General features: G+C 38.2%; 1 protein-coding gene across 1 annotated transcript; it reads left to right on the forward strand.

The window, feature by feature from the left end:
- The first annotated feature begins 19,344 nt into the window (after window positions 1–19,344).
- Window positions 19,345–19,824, forward strand: LOC137938321 (uncharacterized mitochondrial protein AtMg00860-like). The gene is made up of 2 exons (XM_068783300.1): window positions 19,345–19,666; window positions 19,787–19,824. The coding sequence occupies exons 1-2, from the start codon at window positions 19,345–19,347 to the stop codon at window positions 19,822–19,824; spliced, it is 360 nt and encodes a 119-aa protein (XP_068639401.1).
- The last annotated feature ends 5,666 nt before the right edge of the window (window positions 19,825–25,490 follow it).

The following is a 25,490-nucleotide window of genomic DNA, read 5'->3' on the forward strand; positions in this document are numbered from 1 at the left end:
TTAAAAACCATGTAAGGGATCAAAGGATGCACCATTCTCAAATTTTCCTCTTCATATCAATACACATGCTCCTCCTTGGTTCCCTCTTGTGTCTCCTCTCTTTCTTACTTTTTCTCATGTCTCTCTCTTCCATACTTCTTCTTTGTAAGTTAACATGGTATCAAAGTGGCAAGGTTTTGAGATGGAGAAGCAAAAGCGGATAGAGTCTTCCTTTTTACCTAGCACCCATTTTTGTCTTTGGAGTTTACATTATCATAAACAATATTTAATTTTTAAAATTAAAAATTTATGGAAGTATATTTTAGTCTAGTTTTCAACTCAAAAAGGATTTTGTCAATCGGAGTTTTCTACAAAGAGAAATCAATATCTGAAGTAGCAAATAAAATTTGATGTAAAAAAAGGTATGTGAGTCTATTTTCTAATCCAACAAACCGTTTCTCAATTGGATGCTTCCAAAGAGAGATATCAACATTGGAAAAATCGAAGGTCATGCTGGTAGCTTGTTGCATGTGGAACTCCGAATTTTATGCCAATTTTTTCCTTTTTGAGATGATAATATTAGTTTGACTAAGTTTTCTAGTTGTTTTCAAATTTTAATTAAGTGTTTCCCAACTTGAGCATCATTCCGTAAGAGTTTCTATTTTTGTATCTCACATAACACGAGTTTCCCATTCTTCTACTTACATGAGTTTAATTTGCTTTCTTAATAAAGTCTGAAATTTCTATATTATAAAATATTTTCTCCTCAATTTAAACTCAAAATATATTTTTCTTAAACCTCCCTTATTCTAGAATTTCTTTGTTGAAAAGGTTTTTCCTGATTGGCAAGTTGTTTTGAAAAGAAATTATCTTAAATGAGAATTCTATTTTAGATAGTTTCTATTATTATGTTCTAACTAAAAAAAATTATTTATTGGTTTTTTTTTATCTCCCTTTAGTGTTAAACTTGGTTTTTTTTCATCCCATCTATTGGTCTAAACGTGACTCCTTTTTATTTAGAACTATGAAGAGCAATGCTAGTATGAGAGCTTCTATCTATTCCTCAAAGTAATTTATTTAATTTATTTTTAATTAAAATCACTTTACATTAAAGCCTTCAAACCCACTACTTGCAAAGAACAGATTTGCACCCAACATATAACTTTCAATTATTTTAATTTTTACCCAAGTGGTATTTTTGAGACACCCTTAAAAGTGAATAGATTCTTTTTATTGCCCTAAAATAAGACAGGCTGCCTTAAATTTGAACAATCATTTTAGATTGGAGTTAGAGTTTTGTCATTGGTCTTGTTGGAAGATAAGATCAAGCCCAAATGACCAAGGAAGGCCCACATATGTAAGATTATTATAAGATGGGCCACATGACCAAGGAAGGCCCACAAGATGGGCCCAAGCTCATAAGAAGAAGGACACAAAATGATTACCAAGAGCTGGCATCCTTATCACATCAGTTGGAAAATCAAGAAGGACTCACAAAAGTATCTTTATCTTAGGGTCACGACCAAGAAGAGTTTTAGTTTAAGTTATATTTTTATTTTATCAATATTGAGTTACCTAATTATGTTAGGACTTACCTTAAGTGTTAGAGTTTGGGTGTAATTGGGACAAGGGTAGTTTTATTGTAATTGGACTCTACTACCTTCTTCTATTATAAATAGAGCTTCATGTACCCTTATTACAACAATTTATTGATGTCAATGAAGTATTTCACTTTTCCATAAATTCAACATGGTATCAGAGTAGGTTTTGTGAGTTGACTTAGTCAACTCACAGAGGTAATGTGATCCTTTTCTCTAAACCCTAAACCCTAGGTCTTGGTTCGTAGTTATGTTTTTTTAGTGCCTACTCCTGTAGTTTTCGTTGCGATTTTTACCTTTATACATAGTTTTTAATATTACAAGTTATATATTTACAGAAATATATTTGAGTCTAATTTCCAAATAAGAACAATTTGTTCCAATCGAAGTTATCTACAGAGAGATATCGATATTTGAATGAGCGAAGGTCAGATTGCAAAAAGGTTCGAGCAGCAGCAGCAATCTTCCGATTTTGAGGTAATTTTTGCTATCAAGAACTAGACTTTATATGGAGAAATATATATCAAACTAGATATATGTAAGTCTATTATTTTACCTATTCAAACCAATTTTTTATCTGAGTTATGTACAAAGAGAAATCGATATTTGAAGCAGCAAAGGTCAAATTGAAAAAAAGGTTCGAGCGACAGCGGAAAGCCTCAACTTCTGAAGTATTTTAAGCTATCAAGAAAGAGACTTTATATGGATAATTATATATCAAGATAAATTTATGTAATTCTATTTTCTGACCTATTCAACCAATTCTCGATATGATATTTTTATAAGGAGATATTGATCTTGGAAGAGTCAATGGTTGTTATGGAAAAACAGGAGAAACTGAACTTATTTCGGCCAAATGATGGAGACCGAAACCTATCAGATTATTTATCTTATGATAATTATATTTTATGAAGAGATGTTATAATTGGATGAAATTTATTTAATTCTACTTTCATAAGGAAAAATTTCATCTCAATCTGATCTATATTGAGAGATATATTCGAATTGGAAGAATCAAAGGTCATGCTGGTATTCTGTTGTATTAAAAAATCCAAATTTATGCCGATTGTTTTGTATCACTGTTTGAGTTGATATATCAGGAAAATATCTCACTTCTCCCTGGTTTGAGGGTTTATTTACAAATCTCTATTATTTGGGATTATTGTTACTTCTATGATATTTGGTTCAAGCTGGGATCACTGCCATTACCTCCCAGCTTGAGGGGTAGAAGTAGAAGAAGAACAAGAAAGAGATATTTTATTCCTTATGTTGTGGATAATTTTATGTGACCAAAATATTCAAGAAAGGGAGAGCACAAAAGATGAAGCTTGTGCATCAAAGAAGAAATTTTTATATCATATTATTTCATGGGTTCTTTGACAAAGTTTACTATTTGGTTCTTGTTATATGTGTTGGACTATTCAGCTGAACTATTATGTCTCTTTGGGGACATTATTATAGAATAAGAGGTGGCCTCATGTCATCATTTATTTTACCCCGTCAAAAAGATCAAAATTATTTGTGGTTGGGAGTCCACAATGGATGAACTTCATCCTCATCAAAAAGATGAAAATTATTCGTGGTTGGAAGTCCACGATGGAGGAACTTCATCCCCATCAAAAAGATGAAAATTATTTGTGGTTGGAAGTCCATGACGGAGGAACTTCATCCCCGTCAAAAAGATGAAAATTATTTTTGGTTGGGAGTCCACGACAGAGGAACTTCATCCCAGTCCAAAAGATGAAAATTATTTGTGGTTGGAAGTCCATGACGGAGGAACTTATGAGTACTTATGAGTACGTCCATGTTATCCCCCCCCGTAATGGCTTTTATGTCTCCTACCACTTGAGAGTCATTGTCCTGTGGAGGGACACGGTGGTGGACACTTCAGAGCAATGCCGATAGACACACTACCGATAGCAAAGGAGTGTGCCCTACATCCAGAATTTAGACTGGAGTATGAAGCAATGGCTTACCGGCTAGGAGTGATTTTTACTCTCACTTATAATGCCGCAGGGCCTCAAGGAAGGACACAACATCATGAGGGGGAATGTTGGAAGATGAAGGCATATTGGAAGATGTGCCGTTTTATAAAAAAATATTTTATACATCATTTGCAGCAAGTTGAGAGTTCATGTTATTCTCTCACTCCTAACTTGAGGGGGAGTGTTGGAAGCTAAGATCAAGCCAACACGACCAAGGAAGGCCCACATATGTAAGATTATTATAAGATGGGCCACATGACCAAGGAAGGCCCACAAGATGGGCCCAAGCCCATAAGAAGTAGGACCCATAATGATTACAAAGAGCTGACATCCTTATCACATTAGTTGGAAAATCAAGAAGGACTCACAAAAGTATCTTTATCTTAGGGTCATGACCAAGAAGAGTTTTAGTTTAAGTTATATTTGTCTTTTATCAATATTGAGTTACCTAATTATGTTAGGACTTACCTTATGTGTTAGAGTTTGGGTGTAATTGGGACAAGGGTAATTTTATTGTAATTGGACACTACTACCTTCCTCTATTATAAATAGAGGTTCATGTACTCTGATTACAACAAGTTATTAATGTCAATGCAGTATTTCACTTTTCCATAAATTCAACAGGTCTAGGGGTGATTTTTCTTCTCTCACCATTACTTTTGAATATTGGGTCACTTGGTAAAGAGCTAAAACTATCCTCAACTTGAGGAGGAGAAGTAAAAGAAGAAGTACAAGTACGAGGTAACAGATAATGAAGGATTCTATAATTTGTAGTAATCAAATTTTATGTAACCAAAATATCCAAGTAAGAGGGAGAACAAGATAAAGACTACAAGCAAGATAAACCAAGAAAATTAGAATTTCTTTTGCAATCACAATTTCTTTTCCAAGTGACAAAAGATTAGAATTTATTTTTTAGCTAAACGTGTGTCATGATGAAGATTGTTTGCAAGTTGAAGTTACAAATCCTAATTTTAGGGGGAGTGTAAAAGAAGCTATTACCAAGGAATCTATGTTGAGTTTTCACAGTTGAAACAAAGTCCAAGAATAAGAGGAGAAAAATAATCTAAATGGAGAACATGTGCAAGGAAGTTTTTCTCCTTATTTTCTTAGTTTTAATTTCGTTTTTTACCAATTATTGTGATTAGATTTATTGAGATATTATTAGATATAATTAAAAACTTTAGAAAATTTTATTTTTAGCATAAACCATTGTATTTTTATTATAAAAGAGCAAGGGATACAACACTCAAATTTTCTCTTCATATCAATACATGTGCTCCTCCTTGTTCACTCTCTTTTCTCATATCTTTCTTACTTTTTCTCCTTTTCTCTCATTCTTTCATGCTTCCTCTTTGAAAAATTAACAAAGTGAAAAAAAACATGGGAAGAGAAGGGAAGAAGGAAGGTGAGAGAAAGAGAGAGAGAGAGAGATAGAGAGAGAGAGACAGAGAGCTCATGGGAGGAGAAGAAAAGACGGAAGAGAGTGATAGGAGAGAAAGAGATAATGCACGAGTAGATAAAGAGAGGAAGAGAAGAACAAAGAGGAAAAAGAATAAAGGCTTAGGCTGATTTGCCATAGCCAAACTTCTTCCAAATTAAAACCCAACATTACATCAAATAGGAAACTTCATCTTTAACTAAAACTCTTACTCTAGATATTACATCAAGTAGCAAATTAGACTTCCTAATAGGAAACTAAGATACACAAGACTCCTTTGTTGGCTAAATTTTTTGACTTTTTTGACAAAATACCAAACATTCACCTAAGTTGGAGACCCCCTTCTTCTTGCTTGGTGTCCAAGTCTTCTCCAAACTTTCTAATTTGATTCCCTTAGATCCTCCTTCCATAGCCCATGTAAGTATAGTATAAAAATTATGAATTCTATCATTTCACCCCCCGGAAGACCAAGCTTGACTTCAAGGTTGAAAAGTGGGGAATTGTTGTAAAATATCTTTTGGGCATGAGCCCATTGAACTAATAGCTGTGTGTGTAATCTTGTTCCATGTTGAACATGTTGCATTTTGAGAATGAATAAAGAATGGCAGCAGCATCAGCTTCAATGGTTAGAAGTGTGGTTGAGACAATGTGTTTCTTAACTAGGAAATATGGAAGACTGGACAAATAGAAGCTTTTACTAACAACCCCAACTTATAGGCCACCTTCCCAATTCTTTGAAGTATTTTGTAAGGTCCAAAAAATCATGGAGACAACTTTTGATTCCTCCTAGCCGCAAGAAACTATTACCTATAGGGTTGAAGCTTGAACTACGAAGTCATCAACCACAAACTCCACCTCTTAGTGCCTCTTGTCATGCTAATTTTTTGTTTGGCTAAGGTGAGCTGGTGCTTGTTGACCTTTAATGACTAATCTCAGTCTTAAAAGGCTTCTTCTAGAGCAACGACCTTTGTAGTGCTCACCTACAGGAAGAAAAGTGGGGAGAGGCCTGCAATAGACAACCTCAAAAGGAGACATCTTGAAGAAGTGTGATAGGAGGTATTTTAGGAATATTCAATTGCCCTTGGCAGATAAAAAGTCCATGTAATGGGTTTCTTATTGACAAACCCTCACAACCACCTTTGTTTGGTCATCGTCTGATGGTGGTGAGTTGTGGTCATCTTCAAGGTGGTACCTTTCAAAACAAATATTCTCTAAAAAGGAGCTTATAAAATTTAGTCCTTATCCAAGAATATAGTTTATGTCATGCCATGGATTTTGCCACATGTATAACATATACTTCAACAATTGTTTTGATAGTGTGTGGATGCTGCTTGACACAAAAAGTGAGCATACTTGCTCAATGTATCCATTAGTACTAGACTATTTGTCTTTCCCGTAGATGGTGGTAGTCCCTCAATAAAATCTATGGAAACATCTTCCATATTCTTTCTGGACGGGGCAAATACTGCAAGAGACCCGTCGGAGTAGTTGTGTCATATTTGATTATTTATCACACGCTACTATTTAGTTTTTAACATTAGCTTTGAGCCCCAGTTAAGAAATAGTGTTTCTCACCCTATGGAAGGTTTTTAGGAAACCTGCATGATTGGTTGTGGAGAAGTTGTGCATCTCTCTCAAAATTGCATGTACCATTTCTTTGTTGTACACAGAACCACTACCCGATTATAGAGGAAGAGTAAGGAATTGACTCTTTTGTAGTTGGGGGCCAATGTACAGTCTTCCCAATCCTTAATAAGTTGTTCTAGAAGTAGTGGATCAGTGCTATACGTAGTTTTGATATCTTGTAAAACCAAAGGAACAAGAGAAGCACATAGAATAAGAAGTGTATGGTCATGTTTCCTTGGCAGACTATCAACTGTACCATTCCCATTCAGTTTTTTGTATATAATATCAAAGCCATATCTCATCAATTTAACTAACCACCTTTGCCTCATGGTGTACTAATTCTCTTTGGAAGCAAAATTTAATGTAAGCAATGGTCGGTTCAGAAAGTAATTTTTTTCCAAATGTAGTAAGATCTCTAAAGTTGAACTGTACCAAGGTAGAGATTTCCTTACCATAGGTGGACCAAGAGAGCATTCTCCCCTTGAGAGGTCAGCTAAAGTGGGAAATAAATTGCTCTTCTTGCATCAAAACAACCTCAATTCCCAATCCAAAAGCATCACACTCAATAATTAATTTTTTAGAAAATTAGGCAGAGATTTCAAAGGGGAGGAAGTTCATATTCAGTTATTTGAGGACATAAGAATGGATATTTTTAAGTAGCAAATTTAAAGACCTAGTAATAGTAGCATAGTTTTGCAAAAATCTCCTATAATACCTTGTTAATCCCATGAAGGCTCTCAATTGTTTTGGGATGGTAGGTTGAAGTCTCTTGCATGGCTTGAATTTTGTCATGTTCAGTTGACACCCCTTCTTTGGAGCCCACGTGCTCTAAATAGTGAACTTTAGCTGAGGAAAAAATACACTTTGATGACTTGACTTGGAGAATCTTAACCCTTCATGCAAATGACCTAGATGATCCTCAAAACTCTTCTTGTAGACTAGTATATCATCAAAGAAGATAAGTACACATTTCCTCAAGTAGGGCCAGAAAACGTCATTCATCAAGTATTGAAAGGAAGTCAGTGCATTAATCAGTTCAAAACGCATCACAAGAAACTCATGTTGTCCATCATGTGTTCTAAATGCGGTTTTCTAATCATCATTATTAGCTACTCAAATTTGATTGTAGCCCGAGGAAAGGTCAAGCTTAGAAGAAAATCTCTGCACCACATAATTCATCAAGTAATTCATCAATAATGGGAAAGGGATACTTGTCTTTGGAAGTGACGTTGTTGAGGGCCTGGTTGTCCACACTAAACCTATGAGATCCATAATTTTTCTTAACTATTAAAATAAGGGAAGTGTATGGACTGTTGGTCGGATTAATTATCCCTTCTTGAAGCATCTCTTTGACTAATCTTTCTCAGTTTTCAACACATGAGAGTACTTGTAAGGCTATGTGCTGGTAGGGAGGCAGTTTGTTGGTTGAACTCAATGGTCTTGATATCTCTTTGGTGGTAAGCCATTGGTGCTGAGACAATATCATGGAAAATAGTTAATAAATTCTTCATTCGAGGGGGAATATTTTGTTCACCTTGTGCTCCTATTGGTGCCACTATTTGGAAGAAGACTGGCTTCTAAGGGTACCCACGTATGCAAAATATCCTGCCTTAAAGAGTGAGGCTCACCATTTGAAACAACCTACCACTTATATGGTGCTGCATCAACAGAAAAATTCCATTGTCATCTTACTAAAGTCCCATACAGCCTCTCCTAAAGTGTCCAACCATTGCATGCCTTATTACAAAATAAAAGACATATCTCTTTAACTAATTACGCTTTCATGCCATATTTATGAAAAGTCTTCTTATTTACCAAGATGTCACCTCTTGGACGTCTGGGCATTCTTCCTTTGACATGTGGGCTGGAGCCCCATCTTCTAACAATATGTACCATATGACCTTGGATCTCATTGTTGAGTTGCATGGTTAGAAATTGGAGTGTCCTAGAAAGGGCATGGAAGGATACTTCAGGGTTTAGTATGTGGTCTTCTGTAACAACAATTTGAGGTGATGATCTTCCTCCTCCTCCTCCTCCTCAAAAAGGTACATTTGAAATGTTTTGTATCTATGACCTAGAACAAATTTCTCGCAAAAATTAAAGCACAAACCCTTGCTTTTATAATGGACTCCATGGGGAATGAGGGTAAGCTTTGTTGGTTGTTATTGGAGTTGGGGACTGGAATGGCAGAAAAGGAGGTTCCTTGGGTTGAGGCTATTAGAGTGACAGTTTTTCTTCCTGAAGTGTGGCATGGTAAATTACATGAATAAGAGTTTTAGGATGAAATACTCCCACTTCCGCCGCCAAATCAGGCTTATGTCCTCCAATGAAACTTCCCACCCGGATGTGTTCTGACTATTGAGCTCTATTTGCAATTCTTTCAAACATAGCTTGATATTCTAGACAGCCTATCTACTTGAGCTTGGTCAAGAGAGAATCGAAGTCTTGATACTGAGTGGGTTCAAAACAAACATACAGAGCTTGAAAAAGCACTTGCCAAGAGAGGAGTAGTCCTTTTCATGCCATTGGAACCACCTTCTACCATCATATTCATGATGAAATGAGACTAATAAAATCCATTGATCTTCCTCGGTTTGGTGGTAGGCAAACAATTCCTCAGCCATATAGGCCTATTTGTCTGGATCACTTTAGCGTTGCACCTAGGAAAATCCAACATGGCCATACGAGGCTATATGGAATGGAATCAAATGGGAGATTTGAGGTGAAAAATGTGGAATTGTTTGGGCAACCTTGATATGGTATGCGACATGTCAAGATGATAGGAATTAGGGTGTGATGACTGAGAGAATGGAGGTAGATTTGTGGAGAGGGAGTGTCTTGGTTAAGGAGGATGTGTGAGGTTAGGAATCGAAGAAACATTTTGGTAAGGAGATAAGTTGGGAATGGTTGGTGTAGGCAATAACGGTGGTGATGGGGAGGATACCATTTCAAAAATAGATTTGGACAAGGCTTCCGTGTCCAACATTCATTGAAAGGGAAGAAAGTCTTGAAAGCCTCTCTTCCATGAGAGATTGCACTAGACATGTCAAGTGATCCATCTTGTTTCTCAAATTTCAAATTTTCTCCACTTGTGTGGAGAGATTTGTCCAATTTTCTGAATTGAACTCGTGAGCGGCAGCTTCCTCTTGCTATTTTAGTTCCATGTATCTCGTGTTTCACCATGATTGAAGAAGATTACAAAGGATTACTTTAATAACACTTTGATAGAACCGTCGTTGGAAAGGTTCTATCTTTTCAGGAAAGTGCAAGGAAAAATTGAGAGGCTTCGGAAAAGGGTAAAAGTAGATCTAGAGAAGAAGGAAAGGGAAGAGAAGGGAAGAAGGAAGGAGAGAGAAAGAGAGAATGAGAGTGTTCGTGCAAGAAGAAGAGAAGAGGGAAAAGTTTGGAGAGAGGAGGATAGAGAAGGGACAGAGAGATAGGGCACTAGTAGAGTGAGAGGGAAGAGTGGAACAAAGAGGAAAAGGAATAAAGAGTTAAGGCTGATTTGCCCCTAACCAAGCTTCCTCTGTTTATAATTTATCCATTACATCAAATAGGAAACTCCTACTTTAACTAAAACTTTAACTAAGAGATTATATCAAATAGAAAATTAAAACTCCTAAGAGGAAACTAAGACATCTTTTTAGCTGACTAATTTTTTTGACTTTTTTTCACTAAATACCACAAATATCCCTGGGCAGGCTCCTCCCTTCCTTGATCTTGCTTGGCACCCAAGTCTCTAAATATCTAATTTTGATTCCCCTAGCTCCCCTTGCATGACTATAGTATGAAAAATATGACTTTTATCACCACATTAAACTCGAAAAGAATGGAGGTCACCCAAATCAACTCACAAGTTCTGTGCACCCTTGGTCTATATTCAACATCTTCACTGGATCTTACTACTATATTTTGTTTCTTACTTTTTCAAGTCACTAGATTTCCTTCCTCAGATGTACAAGAACCTCTTTCTTTCTCTTTCCTTCAAATATCTAATTATCATGTGATTTGCATATCCAAATGAATTTTCCCAGGATTTTTCATGAATCTTCTCACCAGGTAACAACATATGAAATGGTAGGTCGAGTTACAGTTGTTGGCAGAGGTGGCGTCTCAAGATGGGGGGTGGGGGTGAATTTAGTGCTTATTGAAAATTTAAGTGTTAATGTAATTAAGAAATGTAAATGTAAAAAATAAAACAAAAAAACCATAACATAAAGATTTATTGATGTTCCCCTAGTGATAGTCACCCCTCAAGAACTCTAACTTGAAAAATTCATTAATCCTCATAGTAATCATGAAAGGATTCACGGTTCCGTTGTGCCCAACCAGTGCAATCTCCAATTGTTCACCCAAAATCTCTCTTCAAGAAATAGATCTTGTACTTGAACTGTGATCTTGACACAAACATAAAACATTTTTCGTTTATACTTTTTTCTTACGGTTTCCTGTTATACATACTGCATATAGATCTTGTATATGAACTGTAATCTTGTTGTAATTCGTCGTCGCTGCAGGGGATGTTTCAAAATAAGCGGCGATATCTATGGCAGAATTGCAGCACATCTATCAGATAAAGCATGCCCGAGGATACTTCAAGAGGCCACTACTCTAAAGCCATTTCTTCACTTTGAAAAGCTACCAAAAGCTGCCGCATGGCCAAGAAACTTTGCAATCTCACCCCCCACTGATGACAACATTTCACTGTATTTCTTTCCAGAAACTGAAAGGTACTTCCATTGCTTGTGTTCATTGAAGGGCACACAGTATTTCTTTGCTAGTTCTTTCCTTGAATCTGGGATTCCCACTTTCCGTGCTAGGGATGAGAATCTGTACAATGACCTGCTCGATGAAACTATGTCCAGAGAATTGGTGTTGAGAGCATCAGTTGGCCGCACTGAGCTTCTCATTTTCACTTCCCTTGAACTGCCCCAGAGCTACTGGAGTAAGCACTCTTTCTACATTGGCAGACGCCATATCACTACCAGCTCCCAGTTCTTACCGTTTCTGCACTAATATTTAAATGACATTCAGGGATCTTCGGCAAGTGCTATTTGTGGGGGTTATTCAGGGAAAGACAGAACCCACTCCCCAAGGCCTCTCTGATCATAAACTTAAGCAACGATGAAGAAGACTCAAAGGGAAGAAGCGATAGGTTACAGAACAAAAGCAGCCGTCTTTCTACTTACCCCGTCAGTGACGGGCAATATGGATCCTCACAAACCATTCATCCACGTAATCTGAGAATTGGAGATGTCAGAAACCTGTCTTCATTGCAGACTGACAGGTTTCCCCAACCAGCATTCAGATCCTATTCTCAAAGCTATGATGCACCAACACCATTGGCCAGGCTGGACGTTGGGACTTACTCGAGGGCAACACAACTGACAAATCTGCAGCTTCATGGTGATACAACAGTACGTGAAAGAGAGAAATTGCTGAACAATCGTACTAGCACTGATTTGGTCCTGTTTCCCCTGGAGGCAGAGATGATGACAGCTCCACCTGGGAAACCGAGGATCTATGGAAGCAAAAAGATGAGTTGATGCCGCATGAGATGGGAGAGATGGTCAATCAAAAAGCTACTTTTGTATGGCATTTTCCCTATGCTTATTAAGTATTAATACCGATTACATCAGTGACAAACAAAGAGCATGTGAAAGTTGGTTTTAAGATTTAACTTCTAGAGAGAATGGAAATTGGACCAAATTGGAATATTCTAGTTTGAATTTGCAGGTTGTATAGGTTTTTAGTCCCCATGAATCATGTAAGGGAGTTGGTGTGGAACTCATTCACATGGTTACCATTGATGCAGGCATGCTTTGCAGGTTGGATTTTAAAAATTACATCGCCTCCTTGAATAATATAGAAAAAATTTTAAAATTAAAATATTTATTAAAAACTATCAACCTATCAATAAGATTAGAAAGAAGGGGAGGGGAAAACTGTGTTTTTTTCCTAAATTTTGTAAAAGAGATGCACTTGATGAGGGTGGCATCGCTTTTGTTCTTCTAACTTCACATAGAAACTGAAAACAAATTCAATTAATTTTTCATAGCTAAAATTTACTACTTTGCTAAATGACAGTTAACAAAGGAGAAGAAAGAGATTGGGCTATGGATTTGGGAAAGAATGTTAAGGTATTGTAACCCATTCATATGAAGACATATAATGAAGAGACTGTGCATATGGATGTCCCAACCGATTGTGCCATAACCGTGTCTCATTTTCAGTAGTAGAAACCATATTTATTTTCAACATATCCAAGTAGTAAAGCCCCCCTTGTTCGTGGCCTCCATCAATCACCTGCTTCTTTATAAGATCCTGAAAGACACATGAAGTGGGTGAGAAGGTAATAGAGCAATTAAAATATTTTGTCAGTTGACTAACAGATAATAGATTCAAAGGGAAAGTAGGAACGAAAAGAATATCAGTGAGTAGAAGTGATGGTGTGACAGAAGTGGAACCTTTCCCTTGGACTTGGTTTGAGAACATTCAGCTATGGTAACAAACTTTTGTGAAAGACTCAGAAATAGAGAATGTAATAAATTTTTGTTAACTGTAAGATGCTCAGAGGTTCCTGAGTCAATTATCCAGGATGAAGATGAGGCAGATAGCATACCTGAAGCGGTAGTGGCAGCAGTAGTTGTGGAGGAACTAGGAGATGAACCCAGCATTGTCTTCATTTTCTGAATTAGCTCATACTCTTCATCAGTAAAAAATTTCTGTGTTGTTGATTTTGTGGGTTGTTCTTCTTTTGTATCACTTATAAAGGCTTGATTAGCCCTTGTTAATTCTGACTATACATTGGCTTTATAGCATATTTCTTTATAATGGCCATATTGTCCACAGTATGTGCATGCCCTGTAATAGCAATGATCTATAGTGTGGCCAATTTTTTACAATGAGTACATTCTTTCCCCTCTGCTCTGCCAGCACCTATCCTTCCACCTCTTCCTTTGCCTCCTCTATAACCTCTACCTCAGCCTCGGCCGCAGTCAGATGATGATACTCTATGATCGGAATACATAGCAGATGATACGTCAGTAGTGGAGGAAGAAGTGTCTAGAATACGAAGTAGTGTTGTGCATACATCATCTAACTTGGGGACAGCAGAAGCACTCAAAAGTTGACTATTGGCAATCTCAAGTTGGGGTTTAACATTTGCAAGACAAATAGCAGTAATTAAGGCTTCCTTCTGTTTGTCTTGTATAGAAATATATGTGGTTGAAGGCTGAGATAACTTCCACTCTTGAAGAAAATCTCTAAAGTAAGCCAAGTACTCAGGGATATTTTCTTCTTGTTTAGTATTCAACATTTTTTGGAGAAGAGTATCCGGGCAAGAGTACAATTTAGCACATGTCTCCCAAATTTGTTTAGCAGTGTCAAGATAAATAACATTGTTCGAGACATGTTCTTCCATGCTATTGATTAGCCAACTAATCACCAAAGTATCATTTTTCAACCATTTGTTATAAAAAATATCATCTTCATCAATAGGTGGTCCTTGGGTGGTGAGGTGACCAAGTAGGTCTTTAGTTATAAGGAACCTCCGAACCGATGTGGACCAACTCATAAAATTGGATACCCCACATAAGGGTATGGTGGTAATTCTCAGTATATCACCTTTGATATTCATATTTTCTTCAGCCATGATAGGCCCTTTTTCTTCTTCAAAAAATCTAATAATAACACCAAGTAGTACACTTCAAACAACTCGATGTATGGGAAATTTTAGCATTGATGCCAAATTATTATTCTGATTTTTTTCTCTAATACCACTCATAAGAGACTCAATAACAATCTTCTATATCAGGGAACTCTTATCCCATGGAAAAAAAATTCCAACAATCTGATCATGGACTGGTCTCGGTATACAGAATTTCCAAACCGACAAAATTGTTTTGATAGCTCCTTCTATATAGAGAGGCATGCATATCCATAATATAATAAGATGATAGAATTTACAAACTCATCCTTAAATCATCTTCTAAATTCAGAAACGAGTAACATGAAATGAAAAAATTGAACACTTATCTCTCGGCTTGTGTTCTTCCTTCATAAAAGAGCCTTCTTTGAGTGGTGTTGATCATCATTTCTTTAGAGCATTCCTTTGACGAGGGATCCTAAATATAATGCTTTGATACCATGTTGAATTTAGGATCCCTTTTTCATAATTCCGAGCAAGATAAAGAAGAAATAAAAAAAAGAAGAAAAGGGAAGAACAGCTCCAGAGTAGAGAGAAGAAAAAATAAAATAGAAAAGAGAGGTGGTGCCAAGCAAAGAGAGAGAGAGAGATTAACTCAAGAATGAGATGTATAACTTGATTAATACCGAATTACGACACCTCTATTTATAGTAGAGGAAGAGGTAAAGTCCTTATACAATTAGCCTTTCAATCCTAATTACATTCCAATTCTAACTCTCTAAAATAAGTCTATTCAAACCAATCTACTAGAAGACTAATATGAGTTGAACTAGAACTCTTTCTTCATTCGCGTAAATATAAGGGAGGAGGCAAGCTCATGGCCTTATCCTTGTGGGTCCCTCACTATCTACCAGCTCATCTTGATAAGTTTGCTAGCTCGTGAGATATTTGTGTGCCCCATTTGATCCTCAAGTCTTCTAACCCAATTCAGCTTGTGATTTTTAATTCCTTAACTCGTGCTTGCTTGGGAGAGGACTCTTCTTGGTGTCCCACATCCTCATGGTGGGTCCCACATTGTAACAACTTACATCCTTTAAGCAAAACTAGAGTAACTTATTTAGAAACAATAAAAAATAAAAAGAGAAAGAGAAACCACACTGAGCACTACATATTATGATACTTTGACAAGCTTGAAAAATGAGACTGTATAATCCATAGAGAACTGAATGTCAAGCATGAAGACATCAGAAATGTAAAAAATATTAAAAGAGGAAAAATGAAATTTACTTTTCAATCTAAATCAAATGGCTAAAATAGAAAAAAAATTGACCTATTTACTAGGAAAAAAATTGACTATACATCCTTTTTCTAACACACATCAATATATACTCAAGAAAATACAAGGATGGGAAAAAGCTAGCAACATTGACTCTATTTAATCACCATTGACCAGTTATTTTTTCCATCTAAAGTCTTCAAATAAGATGAAGTTTACCAAAAGACCTAGGTGTCCCATAGTTTAGAGTCAAAACTCTATTAATAGATCGAGCAACGTAAATCATTGCTGTCAATTGAATAAATCAAGTTGGTTACAATAGGTTTGTTCATTCAAACAGGCATTTGCACCCTTCTCAAAAATCTGAAACCACATGAGAGGCCAAAACCAAACTATACACCCACTTCCAACAGTTTGACCCATGAAACCCCTAGTTGGTTGGCCCATCAATTGGCTAGATTGTTGTTTTAAACATAAATCTGTTTGATACAAAAAATCTAATAGCAAGCCTTTTTACTTTGACAAATGGATGTCTCCACCTTGGTTCATATCTGGAAATTTTAACACATTTATGGTACCAGAAACAAGGTTTTGTAATGTTGATGACTCAATAGCTCACTGAGTCACCCAAAAGAGGAGGCAATCACTCATTGAGTTAATTAATTTTAAATTTCATATTTTATATTGTGTAAGTATATTTTTTCATTAAGTATGCAAGGATCCAGGTCGTAGGGGCAAAATTGTCAATTTAAGCCCTAAAACTTTAATGACATATAACCCTATTTAGAGGGTAGAGAAATAGAAGAAGGACAAGCATTGAATTAGGTTAAACAGGGTTTGGAGTTCTCCTTGACGAGCTCTAGGGTTTTTGAGGTCTCCTTGACAAGCTCCAGGTATAGTTTCTCTCTAGATTTTGGTTTATTCTCTTCCTTTTTAAATTCTGTTGGCATTAATTTTACCAAATCAAAGAGGAAAGGATTGTTGCTGTTTCTGAGTTCACTCAGCTGCTGTAGCCTCCCCTTCATCAACAACAGCAAGAGGGGCATTCCCCCCTTCATTCCGAGCAAGGGTAGGGGTTTTCCCAATCCCCAACCCGAGAGCAACCTCTAAAGAGGTGCTTTAGCCTATACACGAGCAAGGCAGGATTAGGAACACCTAATCCCTCATACGTGAACATCAGTACCTGGCCAAGAGGGTCCTTACCCTCTCAGTAGTGAGCACGGGCAGCAAGGGTTCTCAACCCTTACTAAGAAAAACAAAGAAAGGAAACTTCTTTTCAGTCTTATCGAGAACAGCCAAAGAAAAGAGCCTCCTTTTCATCCTTACCGAGACCAACAGTTTTATTACAATGCTGGATTCATAAATCCCACACCGAGTTACTCGATCTATGGCTAGGGACCATAAAAACTTGGTATCAGAGTAGGGTAACACGGGGGAGCCCAACAATGGTGAGTTAAAAGAGTTGATGATCAGAGAGCAACAGACACAGGAAGAAAAATAAGTAGAGAATGAATGAAAGTTTGCCATAATCATGGAGAAGTTACAAAAAATTCCAAATATTAATCTCCAGATTGATAGACTGTCTGGAATGTTGAGAAATATTATAGTGGGAAGAAATTCAACCCCGGAGCAAAGAGGAGAGGACAACTCATTAAACACAGGGAGAGACCAATTTATAGGGCACACTGCCTTTCCCAGCCAGATGGGAAATTTCAGCCAAGGAGGAGGCACCGTACCAAGGTATACAAAACTTGACTTCCATACTTTTAATGGGTCAGATGACCCCTTGATTTGGTTGCATAGCTGCAAAAAGTTTTTTACCCATCAGAGAACATTAGAAATTGATAAGGTGGGACTGTCCGACTTCCACATGTTTGATGAAGCACAACTCTGGTTTCATCAAGTAGAGTTGAATATATTGGTGCTGGATTGGGAAGAGTTTAAGGAGTTATGCACTATCCGGTTACGTCCTCCAGCCCACAGTAACACCTTGGGGGATCTAGTGCTATTACAACAAACTGGCCCAGTGGAGCTATATCAAAAACAATTCCAAGAAAAATTGGCATGAGCCATTCAGATGGTTCGCGTATACCAGCAAGTCAATTTATTTACACCAGGCCTTACTGAGTCATTAAGGTTAGAGGTGGAGCTCCACGCACCTGCTGACTTAGCTCGAGCAATGAATCTAGCTCGTGCACTGGAACTTCGACAAAAAGTTCAAAACAAGAGACCAGCTTGGCAAAGGGACCGGAACCCTTCCAATAACTGGCAAGGGAGGTGAAACACTAACCCTCAGATAGCTTCTCCAGCAGGGCAACAGGTCAGAAATCATCCCAGTATTACTCCTGTAGCAGATACAAGGCCTAGCAACCCGCCCGCCCAGTATATTAAAAAATTAACGAGTGTGGAGATGGCTAAGCGCAGGGCAAAGAACTTATGTTACAACTGTGATGAAACATACAGGGCAGGCCATCAATATAAATGTTTGTTATGGTTAGAGGTTGATGAAATCACAAAACCACAATAGCTTGATGATTCTACTGAGGAGGATCCACCAGAAATCTCTTTGCATGCCATTATAGGACAGAAATCCACCAAAACTATGCAAGTCCGCACTCGGGTGATGGACCAAGACCTTGTCAACCTTCTGGATTCGGGAAGTACACATAATTTTTTCCATTGGACCGCTGCCCAACACCTTCAACTAAAAATACTTCCACACTCAACAACAACAATTTCGGTTGCCAACGGAGAAAAAGTTCCTAGCTACGACATCAGTAAAAAAGTAAAATTCTCAATCGGTACGACTTTCTTTCATTCAATTTTTTTTGTCATACTTCTATCTGGGTATGATATGGTATTGGGTATTAAATGGCTGCACAAATTAGGCCCTATTTTATGGGATTTTACTATGAGTTTTGAAACGGGCGGACAACAAGTACTATTATAGGGCAGTCACGTGGACAAGCCACATCACATTCATACGATTCACACACAGGACAATGCGGACAATAATATAGAACATCTCCTGGATGAGTTCTCGGACTTGTTACAAGAGCCCTCTAGGGTGCCTCCCTTGAGGCATTGTGACCATTGGATATGTTTAAAATAGGGCTCAAAAATGGTGATTGTTTGACCTTATCGGTACCCATACCTACAAAAAGATGAAATTTAAAGACAATGCCAAACCATGCTACAACAAGGCCTTATTTGTAGCAGTCGTTCACCATTTTTGTCACTAGTCCTCCTCGTTAAGAAACATGATGGTACATGGCGATTTTGTGTCGATTATTGGGATTTGAATGCCCAAAATGTGAAAGATAAGTTCCCTATTCTTATGGTGGAGGAGCTTTTAGATGAATTGCACGGGTCATATATATTCACCTAATTGGACTTGCGCTTTGGATATCATCAGGTTCGTATGCATCTAGACGACATCGAGAAAATGTCCTTTCACACTCATCATGTCTACTTTGAATTTGTGGTCATGCCATTTGGGTTATCCAACGCCCCATCCACATTCTAGGCGTTAATGAGGTATTTTGCAACTATCTTTGCAAATTTGTACTTGTTTTCTTTGATGACATACTCATTTACAGCCAGTTCGGGCATCAACATTTAGAGCATTTAAGATTGGTATTTCAATTGTTACATGCCCATCAATTATATATAAAGAAATAGAAATGCTCATTTGTGACATCACATGTGGCTATCTCGGCCATATTATTTCCCATGATGGGGTCACAGTTGATTCGGAGAAAATTTAATTTATTGCCGATTGGCCGCAACCTATGAATACCTCTGCTTTTAGAGGGTTTTTGGGATTGGCAGAATATTATAGGAAATTTATCATAAACTATGGACCGATAACAGCACCATTGACAAATCTCCTCATGAAAAATTCCTTTATTTGGAATGATCAAGCCACACAGTCCTTCTCAGATCTCAAATTAGCTCTTGCATCTGCACCAGTTTTGCAACTTCCCAATTTTGAAGATTTATTTGAGGTTGAGTGTGACGCATCAGGTGGGGGCATTGGGCCGTTCTACAGTAGCACTTTCACCCTATTGCATATTTCAGCTGATAGCTGGCAGTACGACACACAAATTGCCAGTATATGAACACGAGTTAATCGGGTCGGCCAAAGCTATCCAACATTGGTGCCCGTCATTATGGGGTTGCGCATTTCTTATTCGTACTGATCATTACAACCTTAAATATTTGCTGGAGCAGTGACTCATGACTTCTCCTCAACAACAATGGATTTGTAAATTGATGGGATTCGACTTTACTATGGAATACCGTGCAAACAGGTTAAACAAGGCAGCCCATGCCTTATCACGACGTTTGGAGACTCTGCCGCTTCTATATGCTATCAACCAACCTCGTTTTATTCTTTTAGACTTGGTCAAGGAGGAAAATGCCAGCAATTCGGTTCTTCTCGATATGCACAAGAAATTTATAGAGGGGACCATGGACTCTAGATGGACCATTCAGGATTCTCTTATTTATTACAAATTTTTGTTTCAGCCATCATCTCTGCATACCATGACAACACTCATGAAGGCATCCAGAAAACATTGCATCACATTCGAGCGGATTTCTATTGGCAGGCTATGAAGACCTCCATTGTAGCATATGTATGATCTTGTCTGGTGTGTCAATGTAACAAGGCCGAACACTTAAGTTCCACGGGTCTTCTACAGCCTTTGGCACTTCCTACACAGGTGTAGGCCGATATTTCTATGGACTTCGTCGAAGGTCTTCCACAATCTTTGGGCAAGTCAATTTTATTTGTGGATGTGGATCGGTTCTCCATGTATGCTCACTTTATCCCCATGGCACACCCATATACAACATCTAGAGTGGCACAGATATTTCTCATGCATATTGTTCATTTACATGGTATTCCCGAATTGATTGTCAGTGATCCTAATGATGTCTTTACTAGCACTTTTTGTCGTGAATTGTTTCATCTATGCGACACCAAGTTGAAGTTCTCATCATCCTATCATCCTCAAACAGACAGCCAAACAGAGGTAGTTAACCGCACTGTGGAAATGTATTTCCGATGTCTAGTGGTGATCGTCCTAAAAATCGGGTTCAATGGCTACCGTGGGTGGAATATTGTTACAACACTTCCTTCCACACCGCTTTATAGTCTACTCCCTTCAGCATTCTCTATGGCAGAGATCCTCCTTTGCTTCTCTCATATACTCTGGGCTCCACTCGCGTGGACTCTATTGATCAAACACTCATTGAACTAGACCAGGTTCTACAAAATATTTCGGATCGCCTCCTCAAATCACAAGTTCGTATGAAGGACTTCTACGACGAGGGACAACAAGATATCACATACAAAGAAGGTGACTATGTCCTATGACTCCATCCTTACCACCAAAACTCACTAGCGGGCCCATACCATCCTTACCACTTTCACTATTATTCCATGCATCGGGCCAGTCACCTATCAATTGCAACTTCCCACAACGGCTAAACTCCATGATGTGTTCCATGTCTCCTTACTTAAATCCTTTAAGGGTCTACCTCCTTCGTTGATCCCGTCCCTTTCTTCGGTGGACAATGGATGGGTTATTCTTACTCCAGCTACAGTATTGTGTGCCAATCGTATTAATAACCAGTGGGAGATTCTAGTACAATGGAAGGACACCGGACAAGAGGCTGCTACATGGGAACAACTTGCCAACTTCAAACTGGTCTACCCAACTTATGAGCTTGAGGACAAGCTCTTTCTCCAAGGAGGAGGCAGAGGGGGGTGCAGATGTTGAAGACTCAATAGCTCATCGAGTCACCCAAAGGAAGCGGCAATGACTCACTGAGTTAATTACTTTTAAATTTCATAATTTATATTATTTTAAGTATATTTTTTTCATTAAGTATGTAAGGATCCAGGTCGCATGGGCAAAATTATCAATTTAAGCCCTAAAACTCTAATGACGTTAAACCCTATTTAGAGGGTAGAGAAATAGAAGAAGATCAAGCATTGAATTAGATTAAATAGGATTTGGAGTTCTCCTTGAGGAGCTCTAGGGTTTCGGAGGTCTCCTTGACGAGCTCCAGGTATAGTTTCTCTCTTTATTTGGGTTTATTCTCTTCCTTTTTGAATTCTGTTTGCATTGATTTGGGAAAGGATTGTTGTTGTTTTCGAGTTGTTTCCAAGTTCACTTAGAGGCTGCCCTTCATCCACAGCAGCAACAGGGGCCTTCCCTCCTTCATTCCGAGCAAGGTTAGGGGTTTCCCCAATCCCCAACCCGAGAGTAACCTCTAAAGAGGTGCTTTAGCCTATACACGAACAAGGTAGGATTAGGAACACCTAATCCATCATACGTGAACATCAGTACCTGGCCAAGAGGGTCCTCAGCCTCTTAGAAGTGAGCAACCAAGGGTTCAACCCCTTACTGTCTGCGAGCAGCAAGGGTTCTCAACCCTTACCATGAAAAACAAAGAAAGGAGACTCCTTTTCAGTCTTACCGAGAACACCAAAGAAAAGAGCCTTCTTTTCCTCCTTACTGAGAGCAGCAACTCTATGACAGTGCTAGATTCACAAATCCCATGCCGAGTTACTAGATCTATGGCTAGGGACCATAACATGTACCTGCTCCTGATGAAAGAGTACTAAGTTAAACTATTGATTACATAATTGCATGGCCTTCCACCTTTTTCATATGACCTTCTCATGTATACATTGACAACAACATTATGTCCATTGCTTACAGCATGGTTTTTCTCCAGAAAAGCCTTTTCTAATTTCCATGTAAGAAGATCATCTATGGGATGGCTGTTTCCCAATTCCTGATAGTTCATGTGCCCTTAAGTCTATAGTGACAACATTTCCTTTGCCTTGTTTATTGTGAAGCTTTTTATGGTGAAGTGGCCACAAAAAAATCACATATTTTATAGCACCCTAATGTTTAGTGCCCTCTAAGAAGTAGGCAAATTCGTCTGAAATTTTTTCTTCCCTCGCATCCAAACTTCAGCAAGTTCCTCACCTTCACCAATGCCTCCTTTAACATGACCAAGCTTTCAATGGCATCTTCAAACTTGACGACACCAACACTCTAAAGACTCAATGAGGATCTTCTTAATTATCATCTGATAGCAGCCTCTCTTGAAGAATCTCTCTAGACAAAATTGTAATTTACATAGAAATTTTCAAGATTCTCTCATTTAATTTTGTAATATTTCCTTGATTGATTTGATTAGGGAGCCTAATTTATTGATAAGTTTCTCCTAAAAATGTAATGAAAAGAGTATAAATAGGGGTCTTGGTTGAAGGAAAAATCAATCAAGCCTATGCCCAAATCTCTTGCTCTCCTCTCTCTCCCCAAAAATTTGTCCTCACTCTTCTCTCTCCCTTTCTCTCCTTCTTTACTTTGTCCCTCTTCCTTTGTCCCTCTCTCCCCCTTTCCTAGAAGCCTTCTGTTATGAACTCGATAACGAGCCGGGTAACTCAATGGCACCGTGGGTCAGTCAATGGGTACTGCATCTTTTAATTATATTTATGTTTTTATGCTATTTCAGTTTAAATATACCTCAGGCGCATTTTTATAAGGGAATTTCACTTAAATACCCATTTAAAATAAAATATTTTTAAAAATACCGACGTCATCAAAATATTTCTAAAACTACCCAACTTTGACCGGTCAAATGCCTATGTGTGGAGTCAAAAGCGACACATAAGCTTTGACTGCTTATGTGTCGCCATGTCATCTGTGTAGTAAACATAGATCGACACGTCACGTCATTATTTTACCATGTCATCTACCACGTAAGCTGACACATCATTAAATAAAAATTAAATAATCCTCCCTGTATTCCACCGCATTGTTTTTCAAAATAAGTTATTTTAAATGCCTTATGTGTCCCCTCTCATCGTTCTCCTCTCCTCTCCTCTCCTCTCGCCCTCTCGCCGCCACTCGGCCTCCTCTCCTCTCCTCTCGCCCCCTCTCCTCTCGCCCTCTCGCCGCCGCTCGGCCTCCTCTCCTCTCCTCTCGCCCCCTCTTCTCTCCTCTCACCCCCTCTCCTCTCGCCCTCTCTCCGCCGCTTTGCCTCGGCCTCCTCTGGCCTTGCCGTCTCTCCTCTCACTGTCGTCGCTTGGCCTCGACCTCCTCTCCTCTCCTCTTTCCCCCTCTCCTCTCGTCCTCTCACCGCCGCTTGCCCTCGGCCTCGCCCTCTTTCCTCTTGCTGTCGTCGCTCAGCCTCGACCTCCTCTCCTCTCCTCTCCTCTCCCCCCCTCTCCCCTCTCCTCTCCTCTCCTCTCCTCTCCTCTCCCCTCTCGTAGTGCCTGCTGCCGCCGCTCCCCACTACTCGGCCTCAGACTTCGCCCTCGACGCCCCCCGCTCAATTAAAAAATTAAAAAATATTTTAAATCTATAATAAAATATGTTAAATTAGTAAGAGTAAAATTTTTAAATTAATTATATATTTATTTTATTTTTAATTAGTTTAAATATAAGGTAATAATAAATTTAAAAAAACGTATTAATAAAATTGATTTTTAAACTCAAAACTAAAATTTTCAAATTTTTTTATTAAAATAAAATTTAAATCGATAATAAAAAGGTGTTAAAATGGTAAGAGTAAGATTTTTTATAACTTATTATTCTAAATATAAGGTAATAAAAAGTGTACTGGTACATTTATTTTTTAAACACAAGTAAATATTTTATATTTTTTCAGTTAATAAATATTTTTAATTGATAATAAAAGGTGTTGTAAGATTTTTAATTAACTAATATATATTTTTAATAATTTTTTATTTTGTAAATAATATGATAAAAATTATACGAATAAATTATATTTTTAAACTCTAAAATAATTTTTAGGCTTCGAGACATAACATTTATTACTTTTCCCAAAGATAAATGTCCATAGATATTAGGTAATAAAATATGTATTTGATTTTTAAAATTTTTTAAAAAAATTAATTTGTATTTAATGACATGTCAGCTTACGTGGCAGATGACATGGTAAAATAATGACGTGGCAGACGACGTGTTGATCTAGTTTACTACACAGATGATGTGGCAACACATAAGCAGTCAAAGCTTATGTGTCGCTTTTGACTGTACACATAGGCATTTGACCGGTCAAAGTTAGGTAGTTTTAGAAATATTTTGATACGTTCTGTATTTTTTAAAATATTTTATTTAGATGGGTATTTAAGTGAAATTCCCTTTTTATAATTTTCACCCTAAACTCGTGTTGGCGTGAACTATGTGTGAGGCAAAATGGAAATGAATCGTCAAGACTCATTTTATCTCCAAACAGGATCTGAGGTCTCCTTCTAGAGCTCAGGATCGGGAGTTCCCCTTGAGCTCTAGTTATCCCCTCATAATCCTATCTCATTGTCTTAAATCATAAGGTTTCCTACAGATCTAAGCACTGAACAGCAGCCGAAGCTTCTCTGGTTTTAGCAGCTGTTGTTCGTGGTGTTTCACGGCAGAATCCAGGCTCGGGAAGACGAAGCGACACTCGGGGAGCTGCTGCTGAGGTGATCGGAGAAAAGCCGGTAGGTTGCTTCCTACAACAGGGCAGAAGTGTACTTGTGTGTTGAGAAGGTCCCCGAGCACGACGACCGCAGAGGAGTGCTGTCGGATTTCCGCCAGAACAGCAGGGCTCTGTTCAGACGTTGAGCCACCGGCGGCCCCTTGCTGTCCGGCCACCGAGCACGACCATGGTGGAGTTCCCTTTTCCCGGTGATGGCAGGGAGGTAGCCATCCGATCAGGCCAACATCCAGAGATCTGCCCCGTCCATATCGACGAGCTACGGTGATAACAAAGTTTATTGTTTCATTAAGCAACAGCAGCAAGCGGCTGTCCCTACCTCCCCAGATCTGTGGGCCCTCTCTCAGACACTGTTGCTGTCCAGATCCTGTCAAGATCTGTGGGCCAGACCAGTCCAGATCTGTGGGGC

Source organism: Aristolochia californica, unplaced genomic scaffold (genome assembly GCF_029961685.1).
Source record: "Aristolochia californica isolate CCGP_79_NKW_82.1479 unplaced genomic scaffold, dmAriCali1.0.hap1 SCAF_8, whole genome shotgun sequence".
Taxonomy (NCBI): domain Eukaryota; kingdom Viridiplantae; phylum Streptophyta; class Magnoliopsida; order Piperales; family Aristolochiaceae; genus Aristolochia; species Aristolochia californica.

Coding starts and splice junctions, on each gene's coding strand:
- LOC137938321 (XM_068783300.1), top strand. CDS start 19,345: ATGAATACCTCTGCTTTTAGAGGGTTTTTGGGATTGGCAGAATATTAT. Junction 19,667..19,786: donor GTACGACACACAAATTGCCA/GTATATGAACAC, acceptor TTGCTGGAGCAG/TGACTCATGACTTCTCCTCA.